This window comes from Ammodytes marinus (assembly GCF_949987685.1).
Source record: "Ammodytes marinus genome assembly, chromosome: 3".
Taxonomy (NCBI): domain Eukaryota; kingdom Metazoa; phylum Chordata; class Actinopteri; order Uranoscopiformes; family Ammodytidae; genus Ammodytes; species Ammodytes marinus.
Genome location: NC_137232.1, coordinates 26,660,724 through 26,683,194, shown reverse-complemented (window position 1 = coordinate 26,683,194; position 22,471 = coordinate 26,660,724). Strand labels below are relative to the sequence as shown.

Genomic DNA, 22,471 nt, shown 5'->3' with positions numbered 1-22,471 from the left:
TTTGACAGAGCAACCTGTGTGCTGACCACTGTGTTCACACTTAGCAAACAGAGAGAGAGAGCTGCAATTTGACCTTTTCAATAGGGGTTTGGCTGTTTCTCACACAGCTCATGTCCCCGGGAAATGACAGGAAAGAAGTCGCACTGAAAATCCTCCACAGGCTACTCACAAACATGCGTAGCGCACACACACGCACGCACGCACGCACGCACACACACACACACACACGCACACGGTGCAGGCGCAGGGGAGTTCTCTTTTGTGGCCTCTTTACCTTGGCCTGTCGCCTTCTCTCGCTGCCCTTTCTAGTGAAAATGTCAGCCCACCCCTCTCTTTCCCTCTCGGTTTGTTCTGCTTCTCTGCCCGGGTGATACAAGATTCATACGGCAAAAAAAAAAAAAAAAGAGAGTAGAAGAAAACACATATTGCAGAACAAATCTTTCAAGTGTTTAGTGGATGCTCTTTGGAGCATGGTCCGCAAAAGTGTTTAATCTTCAGCAGTGCCAAGTCTGATCAGTATAGTCAAGTCAAGTCAAGTCAACTTTATTTATATAGCACATTTATAACAGCCGAGGCGGACCAAAGTGCTGTAAAATACATTACATGCAAAACATCATAAAGACACATAAAAGCAAGAATTAAAACTAAATTAAAAACACAAAACAATAGTAAAAACTTCTAGTAGTGTCACACACACACACACACACACACACATACACACACACACAAATGGAATAGAAAAGCCAACTACATGTGAAACGAGCATAAATGTGCTGAAATGCATTCTCAACCAGTGCTCTGTTGTCTGTTGATAGGAGATATAGGAAGACAGATGACTATGGAGCCACTGCCCAGAACACAGATACTGTGCTTGATTTTTTAAGTATTAACAATGTGATCAAAAGCAAAAAATAATTAATTTTATTGTGTCTAAGTATAAAACTAAACCATAAACTCCAAATAAGAACCATTAGCTTCACTATGCATTCATCCTTCATATGCAGGATTACACTAGAAATATAATTGCCTTTCCTCAGGTGAAAAAGAAAAAGCAGCGTCAAATCCATGATATCAGGGGACTCTAATAGAGAATTGGAAAAATAGGGAAAGAAACACGAAAGAGAACGCAACGCATTTTATTGAGCAATGCTTTTCCATTTCTGACAGCTATAGAACCTTTTTAGTATTCATTTTCTCTCTGAGTGTGAAGGAGGGGGGGAATGAAAATGCAGAAAATGTGTAATAGGAGAAACAGGAAAGCTGTCAGAAAGTAAAAGATAGAAATTGATAAGAGGGAAAATGAGAGTGAATTTATGAGACACTGACAGAGAACAGATGAAAACTAGAGAGGAGATGCACTGTAGTGGTGCTCGAGGTCTGACTGTGAAGAGGGGAATCCTGCTGCTACCTTGGTTTAATTGGCTAAAGCACGATCAAACCGCCCAATTAGAAATCTGTGTAGACAAAGCTGAAACACAATCCTTCACATCACAGTGCAAACTATTTTTATGATAGGAACCCCAACTGTCTGAATGATTCCCTTATGTGGAGCTCACCTAAAATGAAATATTCTCATAGCTCCAAGTTCCCACGTTTTTTATGTACTAACAAATACTTCCAACCTATTGAACAAATCATAATGTAATTTTAAATAATGTTATTCAAAAATAATAACAGCAGAGCTGCAACGATTAGTCTGTGAGTTCCATTACATATGACATAACAAGGAGGGAAAACATGACATGACTGGACCCCACCATCTATCAATCTGTGATGCTTCTTATTATATTCTTGCCAACCTGTTTAAAGCTGGGGTATGTGATTTATGATTGGTCAAAGTTAACATGAGCTGTACACTTTGACCAATCAGAGCGAGGCTCCGATTCACTGCTCTTATTGGCTGTTGGGATTGTCCATTCACTCTGGCACGACGTTGTTGGTGTAGAGCGTGTCAGGGAGGGACCATAGGGGAGGGACCAAAGAGAACAAGTGGAGCGGTTGAGTTATTTGGATTCGAATCTCTATCCCAACTGCCATTTTCTCCCCAAATCCTCCACCCCAGCTTTAATACATAAAATAGTTCAAATTATTAACTATTTGGAGAAGCCAACTCTCAAAGGATAAAGATTAACCTCAGTACTCTCCAATTTACATACCCTTTATAGTCAACGACCCTTTGCTTTGCTAGTGATGCTTTGCTTACGAGAGCAAAAAATAGCACGTTCAGTTATGAAACAAACTGTCTTTTCTCAAATAAATCCCTATCTCCTCTGGTTCACTCAGAGATGTAGCCGACAGCATGGCAAGAAACAGTCCTATCACACAGAACAAGAGGACAAGAAAGACAACAATGTAAAAAAAAAACGTTTTTTAAATTCACAAAAAAAAGGCTAACTTTTATACATCTGCTCTTTGTTCCCTCAAAATTACAAACATGTATCAATCAGTGTGTTTGACCTAAACTATCAGAAACTAGTTCATATTGCTGCCGTGGATGAAAGCGTTTGCATCTTCTCTCATGGGGGCCCATAATGTGCCAGTACATTTCAATACAAAATAGCTTAAGACATACGTAACTCGCCCTCCCATACGTCCCAGAAAAGAGCACTGCACATGTGGACTAATCAATCTTCAGCTCTGTCAGTCCTGTCTAACATCAGAGTGTTTGGACGGTCTGTAGAGACCAATCAATAAAGAACTGGGTATGGCATACAACAGCGATTGATTAATGGTTTTTGGCAATTGGAATCAATTCAAACCTCATTCATTCCAAACAGAGACAGCACAGGCTTGCGGGTTTGGTGCAACATGTGTCCGAATAGCATCCTATAGTATATGAGTTTATAAAGAGCCACGCTCTTTATAAAAAAGAGCGTGGCTCTTTAAAAAAAAAAAAAAAAAGATTCCATGTATTCAAATACAAATAATGTAGATAATTTACTCTGTCTTAGAGTACATGCTCTTGCAGAGAACAGTGTGGAAAACTGTTAGCAATAAGTAAGGACATTTGTAACAAACTGGAAGTTGAAACGAATTGTAGCCTTGGCTTTCTGCACGAAAACTCTGACATAGCTGCAGTCCAACCCGCCCCAGTACAGAGAGAGTCCTGTGCTTGAGTGGGTGAGTACATCACATGCAAAACTAAGTGCAGTTATAATACTCAAATTTTCAATGAATAAATTTGCAACACAAATGGATGGATTTTATCCTGAAGCTCACCGTACAACTGTAAACTACTTTCTTTTCACTTACAACCTAAGGATAATGATACTATAACTTATATAGTATTGGAATATTACCATCAGTGTTGGGAATAACGCCGTTTAAAATAACGGCGTTAGGTAACGCCGTTCTTTTTTCAGTAACGGGGTAATCTAACTAATTACTTTTTCCGTCGTTACAACGCCGTTATCGTTACTGAACGTTAAATGCGGTGCGTTACTATGAATTGATTGAATAAACTGTGTAATCCGAACGCACCCCTGGCTCCATAGCCTACTGCTAGTGAGGAGACCGGTGTGTTTTAAGTTGTGTTTTATTCAGTGTGGATGACATTATAACTGTCAGTTAGCGCCGTCACGTCAGTCAGCCGGAGCGCCTGTTTAGTGAAGTTTCTTTTTCTTTCTCTCTCTGTTGTGTGAGCCTGCACGTTGCCGCAGTAACCACCTATCAATCCACGGTTGAAACGTGCTCTCCCTGAGTTTGTTTGCATCGCCCTTGTGAGTAAGTGCATGGAGTTTTCCGATCTCTATAAGTTATAATTTATGCACGTTATTAAACGGCCGCGATTCACCGTTTGAAACAGCTGTTTAGCGTGTCATCACGAGCCGAATATTGCTACTGTTATTTTCCTGGGATCTGTATGCTGCTGTGCATGTTAAAGAAGGAAATAAACATAGGATAAATCCTTACTCCTCCTCTCATCGTTTCATACTTCATAGTCTGACGTTTTTGGCCTTAAGTAGTGTTTTATTATTTAGGCTACTATAGTGGTTTTAGCCGACACCCCTGAAGTGAATCAGTGATAGGCCTATAGCAGATCAGCACGGTACATTCAGCAGTTTCCTCTACTACTTTTGTTGAGAACAAAATACTTGAAGTGCAGGATAAACCTCTTGCTGTCTGTTGATGTGCAATACATATCGAAGGTTATGTAGCCTACAAGTAGGCCTACCTGTCTGTTCTACTCATTTCAACTGACTTGTGAAAACTGCTCAGAAAAATCCAAATTTGTTGACATATAGCAACTTTTTTTTTTTACAGTAGGCTAACGCAAATAGTTACTTTCCCTGGTAACTAATTACTTCTATTATAAAGTAATTCAGTTACTAACTCAGTTACTTTTTGGAACAAGTAGTGAGTAACTATAACTAATTACTTTTTTAAAGTAACGTTCCCAACACTGATTACCATACAACAATAACATTAAAAGACAACAATTGTCCGATTTGCAAGTATATGTGGTGAAAAGTAGAATTTTTAGAAACTGTGTAATCGGTTATGTATGATGGCTTTACCTTCTCCTTGGTGCCAGCCTGTGTGCTATCGGGCCTGGTACGGATGGTAAATGGGGACGCGAGCCTCAGGAGGATGCCTTGGAAAGAAGGCTCCATCTTGGGTGAGACAACCTCGAAACAGTCCCTGAAGGAGAGGCTCCGGTGAGGCTCAATGCGAGCCTGTCTCCTCAAGCCTTCTCCCAGCTGCAGTAGCTCCATGTGAGGCCCCAGGACCAGGTGGAAGGGGAAGGCACGGCAAAACGTGGCCAGGCTAATGCACAGGTCACTGGGGTCAGTGGACAGGGAGAGCGGCGGCCGCTTGGTGCATATCGGTCCAGCGTTTGGGAATGAGGGGAGGGAAGGAGGGCACGTCTCCAGGATTTGGAAGGACAGACAAACTGTGGGCACAGACATGGGGAAGGGAGAGGGAGAGGACGGGGATGAGGAGGTTGAAGCATTGGGGGACGCAGTCGGGGTGGGCGTTGTGGAGTCACCTTCTGCGTGTTCTGTATCTTCATTGGGTAACAAAGGAGTTAAAGGTGGCACCTCTTCCACCTCAACTTCTGAATGAAAGATCCGCCTGGCAACAGCTCTGATCAGCCCTGGCATGACCAATCCGACGACAGGGGGAGGGTTGAAACAGTGAAGAAGCAACACCTTGCCCCTTTCATCTCTTTCTCCTCGCTCACCGACTTTGTCCAATTTTCTTCTCCCTTTCTCCTCCTCGCGGGGATCCTTGCACTGGAAGGAGGGGCTTTCAGATGAGGCGCGGCGCCCCGTGGAGGTGCGAATGTGTTCCAAAATGGCGTCAAAGCCATTGAAGAAGTCCTGCAGGTTCCCGCCGACAGCCCGAAGCACTCGTTCATTTTCTTCAAAGCAGAGGCCAAAGAACTCCTCTCCGAAATGCTCTCGCAGCTCACAGAATGGCACTCCTGGGAGAGAGGGGATGAAAAACATGTGTTGAATTGCACTCTTCTCAGGATGTACACAAATGATCAAAGTCATAGACCGTAATACACAACAATACAACTAACCTCTAACCTATCTCTTCTTGATACATGGCCCTGGAGTGTGTATAATAATTTCCTATAACAGCTGCCTTGTATTTGAAATTGTTCCTCTGCACCATGATTAAAAAATAAATAAAAAATGTAAAACAACTGTAAGCGTAGCAACTTCAGAAAATCAATGTCCATAGTAATCAGACATCAAGGCCTTGCTGAAATTATGAATATTGATGAGATAAAATAATCACGTCACATGCCTACTGACTGAAGAAAAAATAGGATTAGAGGATTATTGCTGAATTCAAATTAAAATTTAAAATTAAGATCCTTACACCACAAAATAGAATAAACCCTGTAGAAAATATCAATGTGCCTCCTAAAAGACACATGTGCCTGTTCAAAACTTAACTCATAAACTCATCAGTTTAACATGACACATAGCGCTTAGAGCAGTAAAACACATTTGAGAGAGGCCAGGCGAGGGCATGATGTTGACAGCCAGAATGGTGCGGTATTGGCAGTAACAAGGGCATATTACGAAACCGCTGGGTTGCACTTTTTTAAGGTGAAATCTTTTTGAAAGTATCAGTTGATTTACAATCCAATGTTCAACTATGGTAATGATCAGTTGCTAGTGTGTGAACGAGTTGGCTGAGCTCAACCTTTAGGACAAATGAGTGACCTTTGGCATCAAGATGGACTTCAGGCCGAGGTGGTTGCTCATTCTAAACTAAGTCACTTGAGGTGGTATTGGCATAGGTTGGCAGTAAGGCCTCCTGGACAGCTCCCTGTGGATGTATTCCAGGCACATCCAACTGGGAGGAGATCCCTGGATGAATCCAGAACAAGGGGATTATATATCCCATTTGGCCAGGGAACAACTCTAAGGCCTCCTGCCAAGAATGGCTAGAAGTTATGGCCAAGGAGATGGATGTCTGGGCCACTTGCTTAGCCTGACTAAGACCCAGATAAACAGCATAAAATGGATAGATTAATTGAAGGACTCCCAAAGATAAAGAGGGACAAGGGGAGATGGAAAAATACAGGAGGGAGGTAGAAAGTGATGGTGAGAGGGGAAGTTCATTTGCAGGGAAATCACAGAAAGAAACAAGAACAGGACAAGTGATGAAGATAGCAGTTATAAAGATGACTGAAGGACAGTGGAATAAAGGTGAAGTCAGTGATTCTGGAGAACGCTTGTTGGCAAAAATAACTTTTTGTAAAAAAAAAAAAGTGAATATCTCCTCATGGTCTGCTACCTCACTGTGTGTGCGTTGAAGAAAAGTCCAGTGTTAATACAAAGCCTAGGCTCCGTAAACAGGTATGTTGTTAGCTGTGGTGGACCCACTTTGTTGACATTCCCTTTGTTTACATATCAGTGTAACACATCAGTTTCTTTTTTTGCGCACATACAGTACACGGACAGGTAGCAGATAGTGAGGAGATATTCAGTGATTTTGACAACAAGCGTTCTCCAAAATTGCCGACTCCACCTTTAATAAATAAAGCAGTAATGAAGAGTTTTTGCATACAGTGGTGGGGACTCTGCACTACAGAAAGAGAGGACGGAGATGTAGAACAAGCAGGGGGTAGAAGACTGTAGAGGCAGAAATAGATCATAGACTGTACTGAATGTTGTACTGAGTGACTCATAGGGACAACAAGTGTGTGCTTTCTCGTGTTAGGCCACAGATACTGTGTAAGCCTAAAGAGTGAGTCAGTGTGTGTGTGTGTGTGTGTGTGTGTGTGTGTGTGTGTGTGTGTGTGTGTGTGTGTGTGTGTGTGTGTGTGTGTGTGTGTGTGTCGTTATATCTTTCTGTTTGTCTGCCTGCTACCAAGGCCGTGATACTGTAATTCCGTTTTTTATTAAAACGTATTTACAATCTGTTTTACAGGTCTAGCCTCTGGGGGATGGCTTTACAATACTGAAACCTAGGACATGCTTTGGGAGGGAAAAGAGACATGCATTGCCAATGTGCACTTCAACTTATACAAAGGGGACCAAACAGCCCCTTCTTCCCAAACACACAATAATACACAGTGCCCATCTTACTTTACTTTTACTTACCCAGTATAGTGGCCATGTACTGTAGGATTTGTAGGATATCTTCCTCTGAGCCAGAATTTTCTAGAAATGGGCACTTATCCTCTCTCCTTTCTCTTCGCTTCTCCTCGATGCCACCCTCTTGACACCTGTCAAAGACACAAGTGCCAAACAAATGGACAGAATACGCAATGATTAGTAAAGACATCAGCAAATTGGAAAAGCTAGTAAGGCGCCAATTGACTCAACACAGGAGGAACCTCCATCTCATCCCCTCAAGATGCACCCCATGGACATTTTGTGTGTGTGTGTGTGTGTGTGTGTGTGTGTGTGTGTGTGTGTGTGTGTGTGTGTGTGTGTGTGTGTGTGTGTGTGTGTGTGTGTGTGTGTGTGTTTAAATATAAAGTGATGACTGGAATGATTAGTGGCATTTTGCTAACACATGAGGGAGAAAGTGATAGAATCCAACAAGGACTGTCACTTAACGGTCATTAATTCACAAGTCTAAAATTATCTTTTCACTTGCTTATGTTTGTTCTTAATGAACAACCACAATGAAATCTATACACTTCTATATACATTTTATTTGAAAGAAAGTAGCAATGCAAACAAAAACTAAACAGTTATCTTTTAATGTGGATATTCCCATAATGCTGCATTGCAAGACAGGACTGGAAACTCAGCTGTTATAGTTGAATATATTAATCATGACAAATACAATAATTTATGAAGAAGAAATCACATACATTTCATTCAATACATGTGGCCGATGAATTATTTGATTTACAGTTAAAAACATGTTCTTTAATCCTTTTTTAATGAATATGGTCTTAATATACTATGTATTTAGTTAAAAGGTGTGTGTTTACATTTTCGGTCAAACCTTTATCATTTGTGCGTCTGAGGAAGTACTACATTTGTTTTCAGAAATTCGGTAAGAAAATATTGATGAATCCTGGATATGTGCGTATTGTGCCTGGCTGAATCCTTTCTACTCAGACTTACTGTTTCGACAAGGACGGACAGTGTGGAAAAAGTCAAGAGAGAAGAGGTTAAGGACTGCATCTTTACGTGTCTGTCTGTCTGTCTGTCTTTCTGTGTGACAGAAGTCTGAATGGATATTGATTTAAAAAGGACATTAGAAGCAGCATGAGAAACCTACGGGAATCACAAAAGATGCTTTTACCTGATCTCTTGTTGTCTGTAGAACAGCAAAGTTCGCTGTAGAGCCTCCTGAACAGTCTGTGTCTGCAAGAAAAAGTGAAAATGTAAGACAATCTGGTTTTTAGTGTGTGTGTGTGTGTGTGTGTGTGTGTGTGTGTGTGTGTGTGTGTGTGTGTGTGTGTGTGTGTGTGTGTGTGTGTGTGTGTGTATGGGGGGTTTATGGATTTATTGCACCCCAAAGCGCCAATACTGCAAATATTCAGTAATTCCCCATTACAATCATAATATTAAACACAAATTGGTGGCTTCCTTTCCTGGCATGGCATCTCCACACAAGTGTAAACAATACATTTAATAATGGTTGAATGCATGTTTGCACTAGCCATGTTTCCATGCAAATGTTTATGCCACATTTACAAAAAAAAAAGTGCAGTAAGAAAATGTAAATTATTGCATGTTTCCTGCCACTATTTTGGTAGAAGATCAGTGCAATGAGATAAGCAGTTGGTTGAACTATTTCTCCAGTCTGGTGCCCCTAACCCATTGCAGAACAACCATTGCGCAACAGCTTGACGTAATCAAAAGACCGTCAGTAAATCCTCAAATGGCTACATTCACGACATGCAATAGTTGAAAACAATGCAGAAAACATGACCAAAAAGTGGCATTCATGTTTTTTTCATGTGTGCATTTAAAGAATGTAGCAGTCTCGACATCGCAGTCAAAGTGTCTCCTGTGAAAAAAGCTCAATCTTGAGTCTAAATGTTTTATTTATGAGTGTCATAAAGAGGAGTGGCACTAAATTGCCCATTGTTCCTGGAAAAAAGATGTTACAATTGATATTTACTTTCCTCAAAGGTCTACTGTTAAAAAAAATTAAAAATAAAGTTGGCAATAACAATAGAAAATTCAAGACGACCACAATACACTTCTGAATCGTGTGTGTTAGTGTGTGTGTTTGTGTAAAGCTGGTGTATTTTGTCTTACTGTCAGCTTAAGCTTGAGAGGGCGGGTCTAATGTGATTATCTGTGATACGGCCCAAATTCAAGGCTGTAGTGACAATACTAGATCACAGAGTGCCAGCTGGAGAGGTCAATCTGAGGTCTCCGCCCACTCCGGACAGATACTGTGCAGGAGTGATTTTGTGTTTGTGTAGAGAGAAATATGTGAGAACGAAAGAGATTGAGACAATTGAGCTGCAGGGTTGTGCAAGAGACAGCGAGACCTGATAGACACAGTTAGTGTGCAGTCAAAGAACAAATCAACATTTGTGTTTTGTCACCAGGATTTGAAAGGAGAATATAGTTTTTTTGCCATCAGGTTAAATACGCCTTGGATTTCATATTGCAGCTAACCAATTGGACAAAGTATTACAAATGTTTGATGCATCTCAGTGCTGACTCATTTAACTTTAACAGTGGCCCATATTTTCAGTCTATTTGCAAGAAAAAACATGTTTTTCCTGTCACCTCAATATTCCCCACAAACACAATTGTGTGAATGTCCACTGTAAATGTGTTTGCATGGGCATAGCACCGATTCTCATGAGAATCTCCTCTTACAGCGTCCTTGATTCAGCTACTCATTTACCACAGAACATGCACATTACAGTGTGTGTGCACACAAGATCCTACAACATGACCAACATACAGGCGCTAACTGTTATCAGCCCCCCCCCCCCCCCCCACACACACACACACGCAAACAAAGTGTGCACGTACATCATCATTAGTCTGTATTGTTGTGAACGCTGGCATGTTTACTGTACACACAATTCGATACCCTATCACACATTAATCTCACTCAGTTACACACACCAATGTGCTTCAATGGAAGGATTTAGACACATTTTAGGCCTGCTAAAACTGCAATATAAACAGGAGAAAAATGGCATAAATTGGTCATGTAAAATAACACTGAATAAAATATTTAAAAATATAATAAGAATATATCATGTAATCGTGGCAATGACAGTGTGTAGACGGAAATGGCACTCAAGAGAAGATTACAGGAAAAAAAGGCATTAAAACGCCAACCTGACAAGATTTCAGGTAAACTCAAACTTTCTCCCTTACTTTTTAGAGACAATAGCCCCTTTTACACAGCCAGTGAAAGCCGGGAATATGCCGGCCTTTCGGCCCTCCCCCCAGCTGTGTAAATGCGACAGTTGCGGAACGAGGGAAGAAAGGTGCGAGTGATCGTTCCGGGAATTTTACTACCTCGGGGGGTAGTAAGATTCCCGACACGATCAGTTCCGCCTCTCTGTTTAAATGCTCCAGCTTGTTGTTGCGGAACAGGGGGGCGTTTGACGTTCCATAGTCTACGTTCTAAACATGCGACCATGTTAGCAGTTGAAGGACATGTGTTTAACATTAACCACGGCGGCCTGATGTCCCGTAAAAATCACCAAATAAAAGGAACGGTGTATAATCTAGCTGATCATAAGGTCCGTTGCTCAATCCAAACCCCCGCGCTTCATTTTGCAGAGTGTATGAGTCTATTTCTGCCCAGGAGAAGTTGTACAATGGAAAGCTAGGCTAGACTAAGTAAGGGATAAAGTATAGCGAACGGGTCACTTGCTAGAAATAAAGACCGACAAGCTGAAGCAGGAGCCCGACGCGCAGCGGAGGGCTCTTGTTCAGCTTGACGTCGACCTAGTAACGGGGGAATAGTCTGCTCGCCCCGCTAGACTGTCTGCTTCAGCTGACTGAAGGCTCCGGCTCAGCTGTTAGCCACAGAGCTACTGTTTTGCTAACACATTCCGCCGCCGCTATTATTATCCTAAGTCTGAGCGTATATCCACACTTTATTTCTGTCTACAGTAACGTGACTTCACACACTGTGTGTATGTGTATGTCTGATTGGCAGATCGCTGCCCACAAAGAGACTCGCTCACAACCAACCTGTCACACACACACACACACACACACACACACACACACACACACACACACACACACACACACACACACACACACACAGAGGTGAAGCGGTCGGATTGATTTAGTCAGTTTGGTTAACTGTCCCAGTGATGTTGGACTCAGCGCGTAGCGAGATCAACTGGCACATCGTGGGGACAGTAAAATACGGCCCTCTTACTGCAAGCTCCAGCACGATCTGCTCTCAATTCACCGGCCATTGTTGTTGTTGTAAAGCAGCTGACCGGCGCGGCGCTAAATGTTTACGTCACACCTGACGCTGTTTACAAGCACCTCTTTCATTACGGAGCGCTGTGTAAAAGGGACTACTGATGCGCCAGCAGGCCGGCGTTGCTTGGTTCTGTGTAAATAACACAGAAGCAAGCAAAGCCGGCATTTTGGAGTGATGTTGTTCCGTCAATATGCCGCAATCTCTGTGTAAAAGGGGCTATACTCTCCTCTCCTCCTTTTCTTCCTCTGGTTTCCTATATTTTTTAACCACATCACTCTGTCTCTTTTGTTTGCTCTGTTTCTTTACCTTGGGAGGGGAGCAGAATTTCACCAATACTCACTCCATTCCTTTTGCTCCGTTGCTCTGCTCTGCATTGCTTTCTTTCCCTGAGAGATTTATTCAAACTCGAGTCTGCTGTATGCAAATCTGCCTTTGTTACCCGACTTCTTCCCTCCAACACAAACACGTACACATACAGAGCAATGGACCAACTCCTTTTTTATTGCATCTTCCTCCTCCGAAATACTATCAGCATGAACTGATGAGGTACATTGTCATAGTGCAGTGGGACTGGGTTCTGGAGCTTCAGCAAGATTTGAAAACTCCAACAAATACTGAAGAAAATAGAAAGTCATACATCAGATGAGAGCGCGGCAGATAAAGTATACCAGAGTTCCCTGTCAGGCCCCTCTGACAGGGAAGAGTTAAGAAGTAACAAAGGTACAAAGAAAACAGTTCAGTTCCATTCCATCTGCTTTTTCTTAGGCAGACTCTCTTAGCACTGTTTAGCGATGAATGTGTATATAAAACTGTGCGGCATTAACGGTGTAATGCAACGACTGAATCGAACATCGCAGTGGTGAGGATTTTCCGAGTGCTTTTTGTTACTACACGTGTAACCGGTTAGTAAACCAATTTTTTTTATTTAATAAAGTTTTGAAAAGCATTTCAATACGTTCTGGAGATGCACATTCATTCATTTCCCATCACAAGTAACACCCACTATTTAGGGATTATAAAAGATAGTGTAAAGAATTTGCAACATACTGTATATATGTTATCATTTTAAAAGAAGTTAGTACAAACTTTGAGTCAAGCAGAAAGGCCACACAGGTCATATAATGACCTTCTCCTCAGCAGAAGTAACACCGGCTGCTTAAGAGTTGGTAATGGTCAGTAAGCAGACACCAGTCAAGTATTGCAACATCTTGCTACAAATAGACTATAATCTATTAGAAGCAGCTAGGTTCTAATATGGCTTGATATTAGATATGTGACACACACATACACACTCTCACTCACACACAGACAGATACATGCACACAGACACACACACACAACTGCCTGATAAAAGGCCATAGTGCTTTGCCACTAGGCGCGCTGTTTTCGCCCGAGGAACAAGATGTCATGGTTGTGGGTCAGGGCTCCCCTTTTCAGAGTTCGGTTGAGAGTAGGTTAATTCTGGTAAGATCTGAATGATTGTAATGAATAAGTAACATCTGTGTTGATATAGTAGAAGCTGTCTACTAGCTGTAACCTTGATGTCAACCTTTAATAAAGTAAACCGTTAAGACCTGGATCCTACTTCTCCGCGTCTCCCTTTGCCTGCTGAGGTGTCTCCTTCCTAGTATCAAAATGTTGGTGGAATCATAGGCCACTCGGCCATGGTAATATCTCACTATTCCACTACACTAGTCTGTAGAATCTGTCTGCAGACGAGCCTACATTGACGCCACGGTTAACCGTGTGCATGAAAAGAAATCTGACGTTTAACCGTTTATACATGTTTGTAAATGTTCACACCCCTACTATGAAGTAGAAATGAATACACAGTTCCTTTGATACGGACAGGAGTCAAATCACCCAGTCAACTTGATTCACGCACAGGTTCACACAATGGGTAGTTGAGGTTGTGGGAGGGGTGAGCGTCAGTCCAGTTTATTACGTTAAAGATTCTGCCCACTTAGAGAGAATCAATAAGAATAAAACATGCAAGTTGTTAGCTATTCAGTCCATGCACACGCCCATTAAGTCAAATCAATATCAAAATGTATATAGCCCAAAACCAATAATCAATTTACTATCTGTTCAGCACAAGACACCCTCTAACAATACAACTTCAATTTGGATAAAGCTCTTGCTGCATTTACAGATAGTATAGTGTGTAACAATGGCAGCTTCTAAGTTTTCAAATTAATATTTTAAAAGCTTGATGGCGTGCCCTGGTAACCGAATGTTAGCCATGCATGCCAAATAAATGCAAGGCATAAAACTGCGATTTATTAAACTTGGTACCTTTGTTGCATGTCATACCCCTCTCTCTCGCTCTCCATGTATTACTTGTCCCAAAAATCTACACCGGTATATTGTTTTCACGATTGTATTAGGAAATACGATTGAATGTTCTTCCCAGGTAATAATGATTTCACTAGAGATGGTGTCCATTTGAGTAAACTACCCCCATTCATGGGAAGTATATAAACAAACAGTAGAGGAACACTGATCACAGCAAATGGCTAACTTCTACAGATCGACTCATAGGAAGTAGTGAACAGCCAACATGCATATTATTAAGCTAAAAGCTAGGTCATGCTAGACCTTGATAAAACTGGTTTGTTTAAATTTAGGATACACACATTAACACACTTGTCTCATGCTTTTCATGTTTGCTGCCGATGCTCTGGGCCCTTTGATCAGCATCAAGGCCAATTTGCATACAAACAGAGGGGTAGACAGAAAAATTATTGTTTGTGTGTGTGTGTGTGTGTGTGTGTGTGTGTGTGTGTGTGTGTGTGTGTGTGTGTGTGTGTGTGTGTGTGTGTGTGTGTTGTTGTTGTTGCTTCTGGGACAGTGTGGTCAGCGTGAAGACAACCACAGAGAGCTTGCTCTGTTCTCTTTGTCACGGACCATTGCAGTCAACAACCTGCACGCAGCCACTGTGTGTGAGATAGTGAGGGAGAGAGGGGAGGAGAGAGTGACTTAATAACACTGTCTAGCTCACTAACGTACTGTCTTATATTGATTTCTGTTTAACTTTGATTTGATTTAAGAGGGGAACCCGCGTCTTCCTTGTCATTCCTAAATCAAACCTGTCACCTTGGCTGAAGGCTTGGCTTGCCCATTTATCCCACAAATAATATACACTTTTTAGGGTTGTCCTTATCAGTGATGCAATAAAATAATCTGAAAAAATGTAAGTGATTCCAGTATGGCTTAGAGCCATTTTAATTTAAGTTATATATTTTTGATTCTAGCGAAAATATTGTTAATTGCAATTATTTTGTCCAGGATAATCGTGAGATGATATGCCTATCCCATGCCTAATGTAGGTGAGTGAATCTATGTGTGTATTGGTTAATTTGCTAAAGTATGATCCTACTTATGGAAGCAATGAATTAAATTAGCCAGAGATTGTTTAAATTGCTGTATCACAAAACAGCCATAAACACACAAATACGCACACTTGCCCTTCATACACTGAAAAAGTCCTTGGACATTTACCCCTGTCCCTGTGTCCAAAGCACAGCACCATAATGACCCTTACATTATTTACATATGAAAGGCTCAATTGATACCCAATTGATGCTTAATTGCACTTACAGACAAACAAACAAACAATACATACTTGAATTCAGACAGACAGAAGCACCTATTTAAATGCTCAATATTATCATCATTGAGTGTTACTCAAAACTGCCTTTAAGGGTCCCCCTGCCCTATTTTTCTCACGGATCTATTAAAGATCAGGGCCAGTAAGGGCTGCGGCTGAGAGCTGAAGTTGGCTCTCAGCAGTCGCCTCCAATATACGCCAACATCAGATTTTTAGCTGTGCTGTTGTATTTCAGTTTTTTTGCAAGGTTGCGCCTAGACAGCAAGAAAGCCTGACAATCACATGCTCTGCTCTCCTATCCAGATTTCTCTGCAACATATCCAAGGATTTTGGACCACAGGGTATCAGCAGTTGCAATTTGGAGAAACCTTCTCCCACAAACCTACTCTTCTGATGTCTGATGAAAACATTGCAGCTCTTATTATTATGTGGGGAACCAACATAAGCACACCTGGCACCCATTTGATGACAAGAGCACAAACACTCTATTTGTGATATCTATCCATCCATCCATCCTTTATTCATCCATCAACCTATCTCTGTCTTTAAAAAATCTTGACTATAATAGACTACCCCAGATGTAATCATTCACTTCAGTTTGGCTTTCAGTTTTCGTTTCATTGATGTCATTGTGTTAAGCCCGCCTCTAGCACGCCTGGGGAGAAAGCATGTTTGTGATAGGTGCCAAACGCTTGGGAGGAAGTAAACTGGGCCAAACAGTGGTTGGGTCCAGACGAGTCTGCAGGGAAAAATCAAATCGCCAGCTCAATCGGCTGGGTTCATCCAGGCTACCTTTAAGCCACTTTCAGCTCTTGTATATTGCCCATCTCTTGACTGAGAAAATTAAATACAGTTAGTACCACCTCATATTAAACATCGACAAACCTAAAATACACTTCATTCCCACTTTGCCAGGCATGAAATTACAGATGGCGCAAATTTACAAGAGAGTGCATGACGACACTCTCTAAAGCAAGCGAACAAGAAAGAGATTTTCAAAGTGTCCTTAGACTACTCTGTTTGTTTGCTTGATTTTGCTGAGGTTTCATCCTTGACATGGTTTGCGAATATTAACAGGATATCTCTACTCTGACCATACAAAAGTTTACACTACACGTCAAATCAGTAGCAATTAACATTACACCACATTTTTCATTTAGCACTTCCTGATGCAGATTCCCATTTTACTGTTTATAATGAAATTTGAAGACAAGCTATTTACTGCTGAAATCAATATGGTATGAATAATACAGAAATAGTAATTGTTCAAAATATAGTTTTACTATATTCAACTTTGTCTTTTTGAGATTTCGGTATGATTTGTTCAGTTGAAAGTAAAAGTCATCTGACATCTGTCTGTCTCAGTATATTCTATAGTTAGCGAATGCCCAAAGCAAACGCCTTGCAATCCATCACAATTGCAATCAGTTCTAATAACTGCTTTATTTCATTACAGCCTGTAATACAACTGAGACACACAGACACGGAAACAGGCTCGTTCGTCACAGTCCTGCTCACAACATTACATACACAGACAGGGCAATGGCATCTCTCTCTCTCTCTCTCTCCCTCTGTCTCTCTCTCTCTCCCTCTCTCTCTCTCTCCCTCTCTCTCTCTCTCTCTCTCACAACAACATAGTTATTATATAATCTGCCAGATGATTCAGGCTATCAGAGGTGAAGGATGAAAAGAGGATTTCTCTTCATAGACAGCACAGCAAACACCATCTGGGATTTGGGATAATTGTACTACATTGGAATAGCTTGAGAATGTTGTCTTTTAGAGGTTACAAAGGCTTCTGAACAGAGACAGCTGCATGAAATAAATGCCTTTGACTGTTTGGTCCTCATGACTGTTCCACATAAAAAAAAGTTTTACAATCTCTAATTGCAAAAAATATGACAAACAAACTAGACCATCATTTATTTGAACATATATATCTTTTTTAGAAGAATGCTTTACAAATTGATATTCAAACAACACACTTACTATTCAGTATGGCTTTACGATTAGTAATCGACAGCTAAGTCTCTATTGGCAATAATTATATAGATAGCATCAGCTTTTGCCAGGAATATCTAAGAACATTTCAACAAGGCGTAATAAAATGCTGAGCCCATAACTTACAATCTTTTGCCCATTATTACATTATGGATGAGCAACAACAACAAAAAATGCTCCATAATGTAGCTTTATAAGTGAACCAAAATGTTAAAAGTAGTTACATTATGGGCAAAACGTTATCATTTGCTCAGCATTGTGTTATAGGCTATTATCAACCAGTTTGGCCAATTAGGCAAGGCCTATGGGTTTTATTACTTATTTGTTTGTATTAGGCCTATGCTCACAAGGCCCATTCAAGCTCCTCACATTGAGCTGGCGGAGGCTTACCATGGGTGAGGTCAGTCGCCTCAGGCTCTCCCCCAGCGAGTCCAGGTTCACCCGCCTCCTCCGGGTGACCCTCTTATGGGGTCCAACAACCGGGGCCGGTATCTGCTCCTCACCGGCCGGGTGCGCCGATCTCTCAGCTGGGCTGCGGCCGTTCCAGAGCGCCGCTCTGCTGGAAGGGAAGGAGGAGAAGGGGCAGCCTCGTCTCTCCTCAGCCGGCTCCAGACCGCCGCCGTCCCCTCCTCCTCCGTCTCCCCCGGGGCTTTCGAGCCCGCAGTCCGAGCCCACCGAGCTGCTGAACGATTCGGAGGAGATCTTGCGCGACGACGAGGACATGGTGGTGGTGGTGGTGAGGAAGATGAGGATGGTGATGCTAACAGTGGTAGTGTTGAGGATGAGGATGCTACACTCGGTTCCGTAACACGTCCACTTCTACACCGGGGAGTCATCAGATAGTCAGAGGTTTGGGTGGGTGACGGGGGTAAGCTATGATCTGTTTGTATAATTATGTAGGCTATGCATATGAGATGTGTGTGTGTGTGTGTGTGTGTGTGTGTGTGTGTGTGTGTGTGTGTGTGTGTGTGTGTGTGTGTGTGTGTGTGTGCACGCGTGTGTGTGTGTGTGTGTGTGCGTGCGTGTGTGTGTGTGTGTGTGTGTGTGTGTGTGTGTGTGTGTGTGTGTGTGTGCGCGCGATCTAACGTCCAGGTACGTGTCTATGCGTGCATATGAGATGCGTGTCTGTCTATCTGTCTGTCTGCGTGAGACTCAGCAACCTAATCAGAGGGAGAGGACGACCGAGAACGAGACGAGAGCACTAACGGCACGCAAACATTTATATAAGGGGGAGAATGAGGTGGGGGTATCACCTCATAAAAAATGTCCTCCTTTCCACCCCCAAAACAAGCCCAACCTGCCCCCCCTGGGACGCCAAACACTCTCCAAAGGATGTTTCAATTAAAAAAATATAGAGATAACCTAACTCTTTACGACAGAATAGAAAAAAAAAATTAAGAGCCGCGTTTTTTAGCTGCTAGCTTAAAAAGGGCGAAGCGCTGACTCGCACCGCAACTGTGTCAAAGTAGACGATACCTTGACCTAAACTGACGACATTGCAAAACAAACAAAAAATGACAAATTGTCGCCAAAAGCCTATCGACATGTTGGTCCACCACGTTAATTCCGACACATTTTTACCATCCCTTTAGCAAGCGGTGAATTTGTGCATCCGAGGAATGCGTCGTCTCCTCCTTTATCTCCCGACTTTGTCAAAGTGAAATCCCCAAAGTCACGGCAGATGTGGCTGCCTCCCTCTCTCCTCCGTCCCTTCTCCTCTGCGGCGACAGCTGTTATCCTCTCTGTCCGCCAACTAACCGTGCTCTCATCTTTCGTCCATCTTTCACTTATAATCCTCCACCGCTGCTCATGGGCTTCTTGTTGGGTCTCGTCTCATCTCTGGTCGTTGCTCGGAGCGCGCGCAAATATGTGGCTGGAGAGAAGGTGCGCGAGATGGGGAACAGGGAGAGAGAGAGAGTGAGCGCGCGCGGGCAGCCAACAGCAGCACTGCACGCACCGGTGATGTTCTCTGAACTGTCGAGCTCGCGCAGTGAAGTAGCTTAGGATACACGCATCAGCTGCGTTTCAGTCGGACAATAACCCACAAACAATCAGAAGAAAGATAGAAAGAAAGAAAAAAAATTGTAATCTAAAATAGATTAGATAGATAGAAAGCAAGTTAGTGGACCTTGGTCCTTGAGTCTGGATTGTTTTGTCAAACTATGGCTTCTGTTTCTACATAGGCCTAGTAGTAGCCTAGGCCTAGTATAATTTACAGCACTCAGGTGACAAATTACTTTTGTTAGTTAAAGCTGGGGTGGAGGAATTGGGGAGAAAATGGCAGTTGGGATAGAGATTTGAATCCAAATACCTCAACCGCTCCACTTTTTCTCTTTGGTCCCTCCCCTATGGTCCCTCCCTGACACGCTCTACTACGCAAACAAAGTCGTGCCAAAGTGAATGGACAGTCCCAACAGCCAATAAGAACAGATAATCGGAGCCTCGCTCTAATTGGTCAAAGTGTAGGCTACAGCTCATGTTAATTTTGACCAATCAGTAATCCTGGAGGCTTGTTGACAAAATCACTTTTAGTCAAAAGCAGGAAATATTTCCTTACGATCCACTACGTGTCCGTATAGCCTACTGTGTTTGTGCTGAAAACAAATCAGTGTTAATACATAGACTAGGCTCTATAATGGCATGTTGCTAGCAAAGGTGGCCTCACTTTGTTTAAATACCCTTTGTTTACATACCAGTTTACAGAGCCCAGGCTGTGTATTATCACCAAATTTTTTCAGTGCACACAGAGTACGGACATGTAGCGGACATTCAATGATTTTAACGAAAAGTGATTTTGTCAACAAGCAATCTCCAGAATAGCTGACTGCTCCTTTAACTAAGTGGCAATCAAGCAACATCCAATGATAATCAAAGAACAGTCATGGCCAATAAGACTAGTCAATGGGAATGTGCCAAATGTGTTCAGCATTGGTGGATATACAAGGACAAATGTGGCCCAACAGGCAGATAATGGAGCTGGCAGAGGTGGTACGCATGTTGCCTCGTGTCAAAGAACACAACGATGCTCGTATCTGGCACTAATCACTGCCGCGACCTTAGATTGGCAGAGCATGTCTGTTCATTAAGGTTCCTAAAGGGACAGGCAGAGAGACACTCAAACAAACATGATGCATCATGTAAGTGCATTCACACACACACACACACACACACACACACACACACACACACACACACACACACACACACACACGCACACACACACACACACACACACACACCACAATGTAATTTCCTGGAGGTGCTTACTAATTCATTTGACTTTCTGGAGCAGCATGACCCCAATTGCACAGAATTTTCTCTCTCTCTCTCTCTCTCTCTCTCTCTCTCTCAAACACAGCCTGTGCTCACACACTGCAGACAGTCTAATGCTCTGTCTCTCTTCCCTTATCTGGTCGCTTGCTCTTAGCAATCAGTCTGCCATCCATCAGTTATAATGTGAGCATTTAATAAAGCACTACAATGGGGTAAATAATGTTCCAGAGAAGATAAGCCCATATAGCAGCCAGCCGAATACAGCTGAGTGCAGGCAGGGTAATAGCTCAGTCGCTGGACTATCATGGAATTATTATAAATAGAAAGTCATAATGGCAATCACACTCAAGAGGTATATCTAACAATGATGACATCACCTTTTAATGACATTACCATGGAAATAAAGTATGAAGCAACCCCGAGTTTCAGTGGCATTGCTGGAAGCACCAGGTGTATTATATTAACCTTCAAGCACTCATCCATATGATGCTGTGGAATTGGCTATATAGTGTATAAAATTGCATTTTCTGCAGTAGCCTTCCCTTTTGTGCATATTTCTTGTCAACTGTCTGTATTTTGTGATGGTCACTCATGGGACTCATATCACTGATCGAAAACATTATTTTGAATGCAAGTAAGCATATGAAGAGTCACGGCAGATCGGTCAGTTGGTTGAATTATCAACCAAAATAAATCAGACACATTCTAATCCAAAGATAGTTACCTTTAAGCCGGATGTATTAATTATTTAAGGGGGCTTTTAAAATATTAAGCAAACCATTTTACAGTAGCCTATTGCAGGCTGTAGGCCCACAAAGTTTAAGTAAATGAGAGGAGGGGGAGTTGAATAACCAGAATGTTTTACAGACATATTTACAGTCTAACATCAGTTCTTGCATGTAGTCTTAAAGCCTGGCTTCTCCTGGAGAACACACACACACACACACACACACACACTTCTAATAAAATGCATATGCAATCCATGTATAGACAAAATCCTCCAGGAGCAGACACATATTGGGCTGAGTTTAAATCTGAAATATGTGTAGTAGGAGGCTAAGGAATGTGCAGGGAGATAATAAAGACACACCAGTAAGTCAAAACCAGGTACCTTTACCCAGAGACAGGCAGACATAGCGTCACACTGACACAACACGTGGTCTTGCATTCACCCACTGCCTGCCACACAAAACTCGAGGATGTTATTGCAAGCGCCTGTGTGTTAGCCGGCATTTCAGTTTCCACTCAGTGACACAAAAGACACTGTTATTGCCACATCATTCTGTCAAATATATAAGCCTCCTGCCTGCAGCAATGGTGTGTGGGCTCACAAAATAACTTTAGGAAGGATTGCGGTCTAGGTTTGTCTTTGTGTGAGTGTGTGTGTGTGTTTGTGTGAGAGAGAAAGAAAGAGAGCGGCAGAGACAGGGAGAGAGAAATGGCTGTCTCGGTCATAAATCTGCCCCCAGTCAATCTAATTGGCCATAACCATACATCACTCCACGCCACTCTGCTGCTATTAACCGTGAACCTGGGCCTCTCTTGCACTTGCACAATATAAATAATCGGTTGCACTGTCCCACGGAATGGTTTCAAAAGGTACAAATCAGGTTAAAGAGTAGCAAATTGCATGTTGAGGTGTTTCACATAAAAAAATATATAGCATATACAGTTACAGTTGAGTTTCCTGAAAGTGATTACATTACGATCTGACCTTTAAACGCA

At 42.2% G+C, this 22,471-nt stretch overlaps 1 protein-coding gene across 1 annotated transcript in view; it reads right to left on the bottom strand.

Moving 5' to 3' along the window:
• The window catches only part of gucy1a2 (guanylate cyclase 1, soluble, alpha 2), a gene marked incomplete at both ends in the record, with an annotated part of 43,460 nt that extends 25,264 nt beyond the window's left edge, over positions 1-18,196 (bottom strand). The window contains 4 exons of the mRNA XM_080053915.1: positions 4,518-5,428; positions 7,572-7,696; positions 8,734-8,795; positions 17,864-18,196. Coding sequence (XP_079910041.1) covers positions 4,518-5,428; positions 7,572-7,696; positions 8,734-8,795; positions 17,864-18,196 — 1,431 coding nt within the window. The remainder of the gene's footprint in view (positions 1-4,517; positions 5,429-7,571; positions 7,697-8,733; positions 8,796-17,863) is intronic.
• Positions 18,197-22,471: the final 4,275 nt, after the last annotated feature.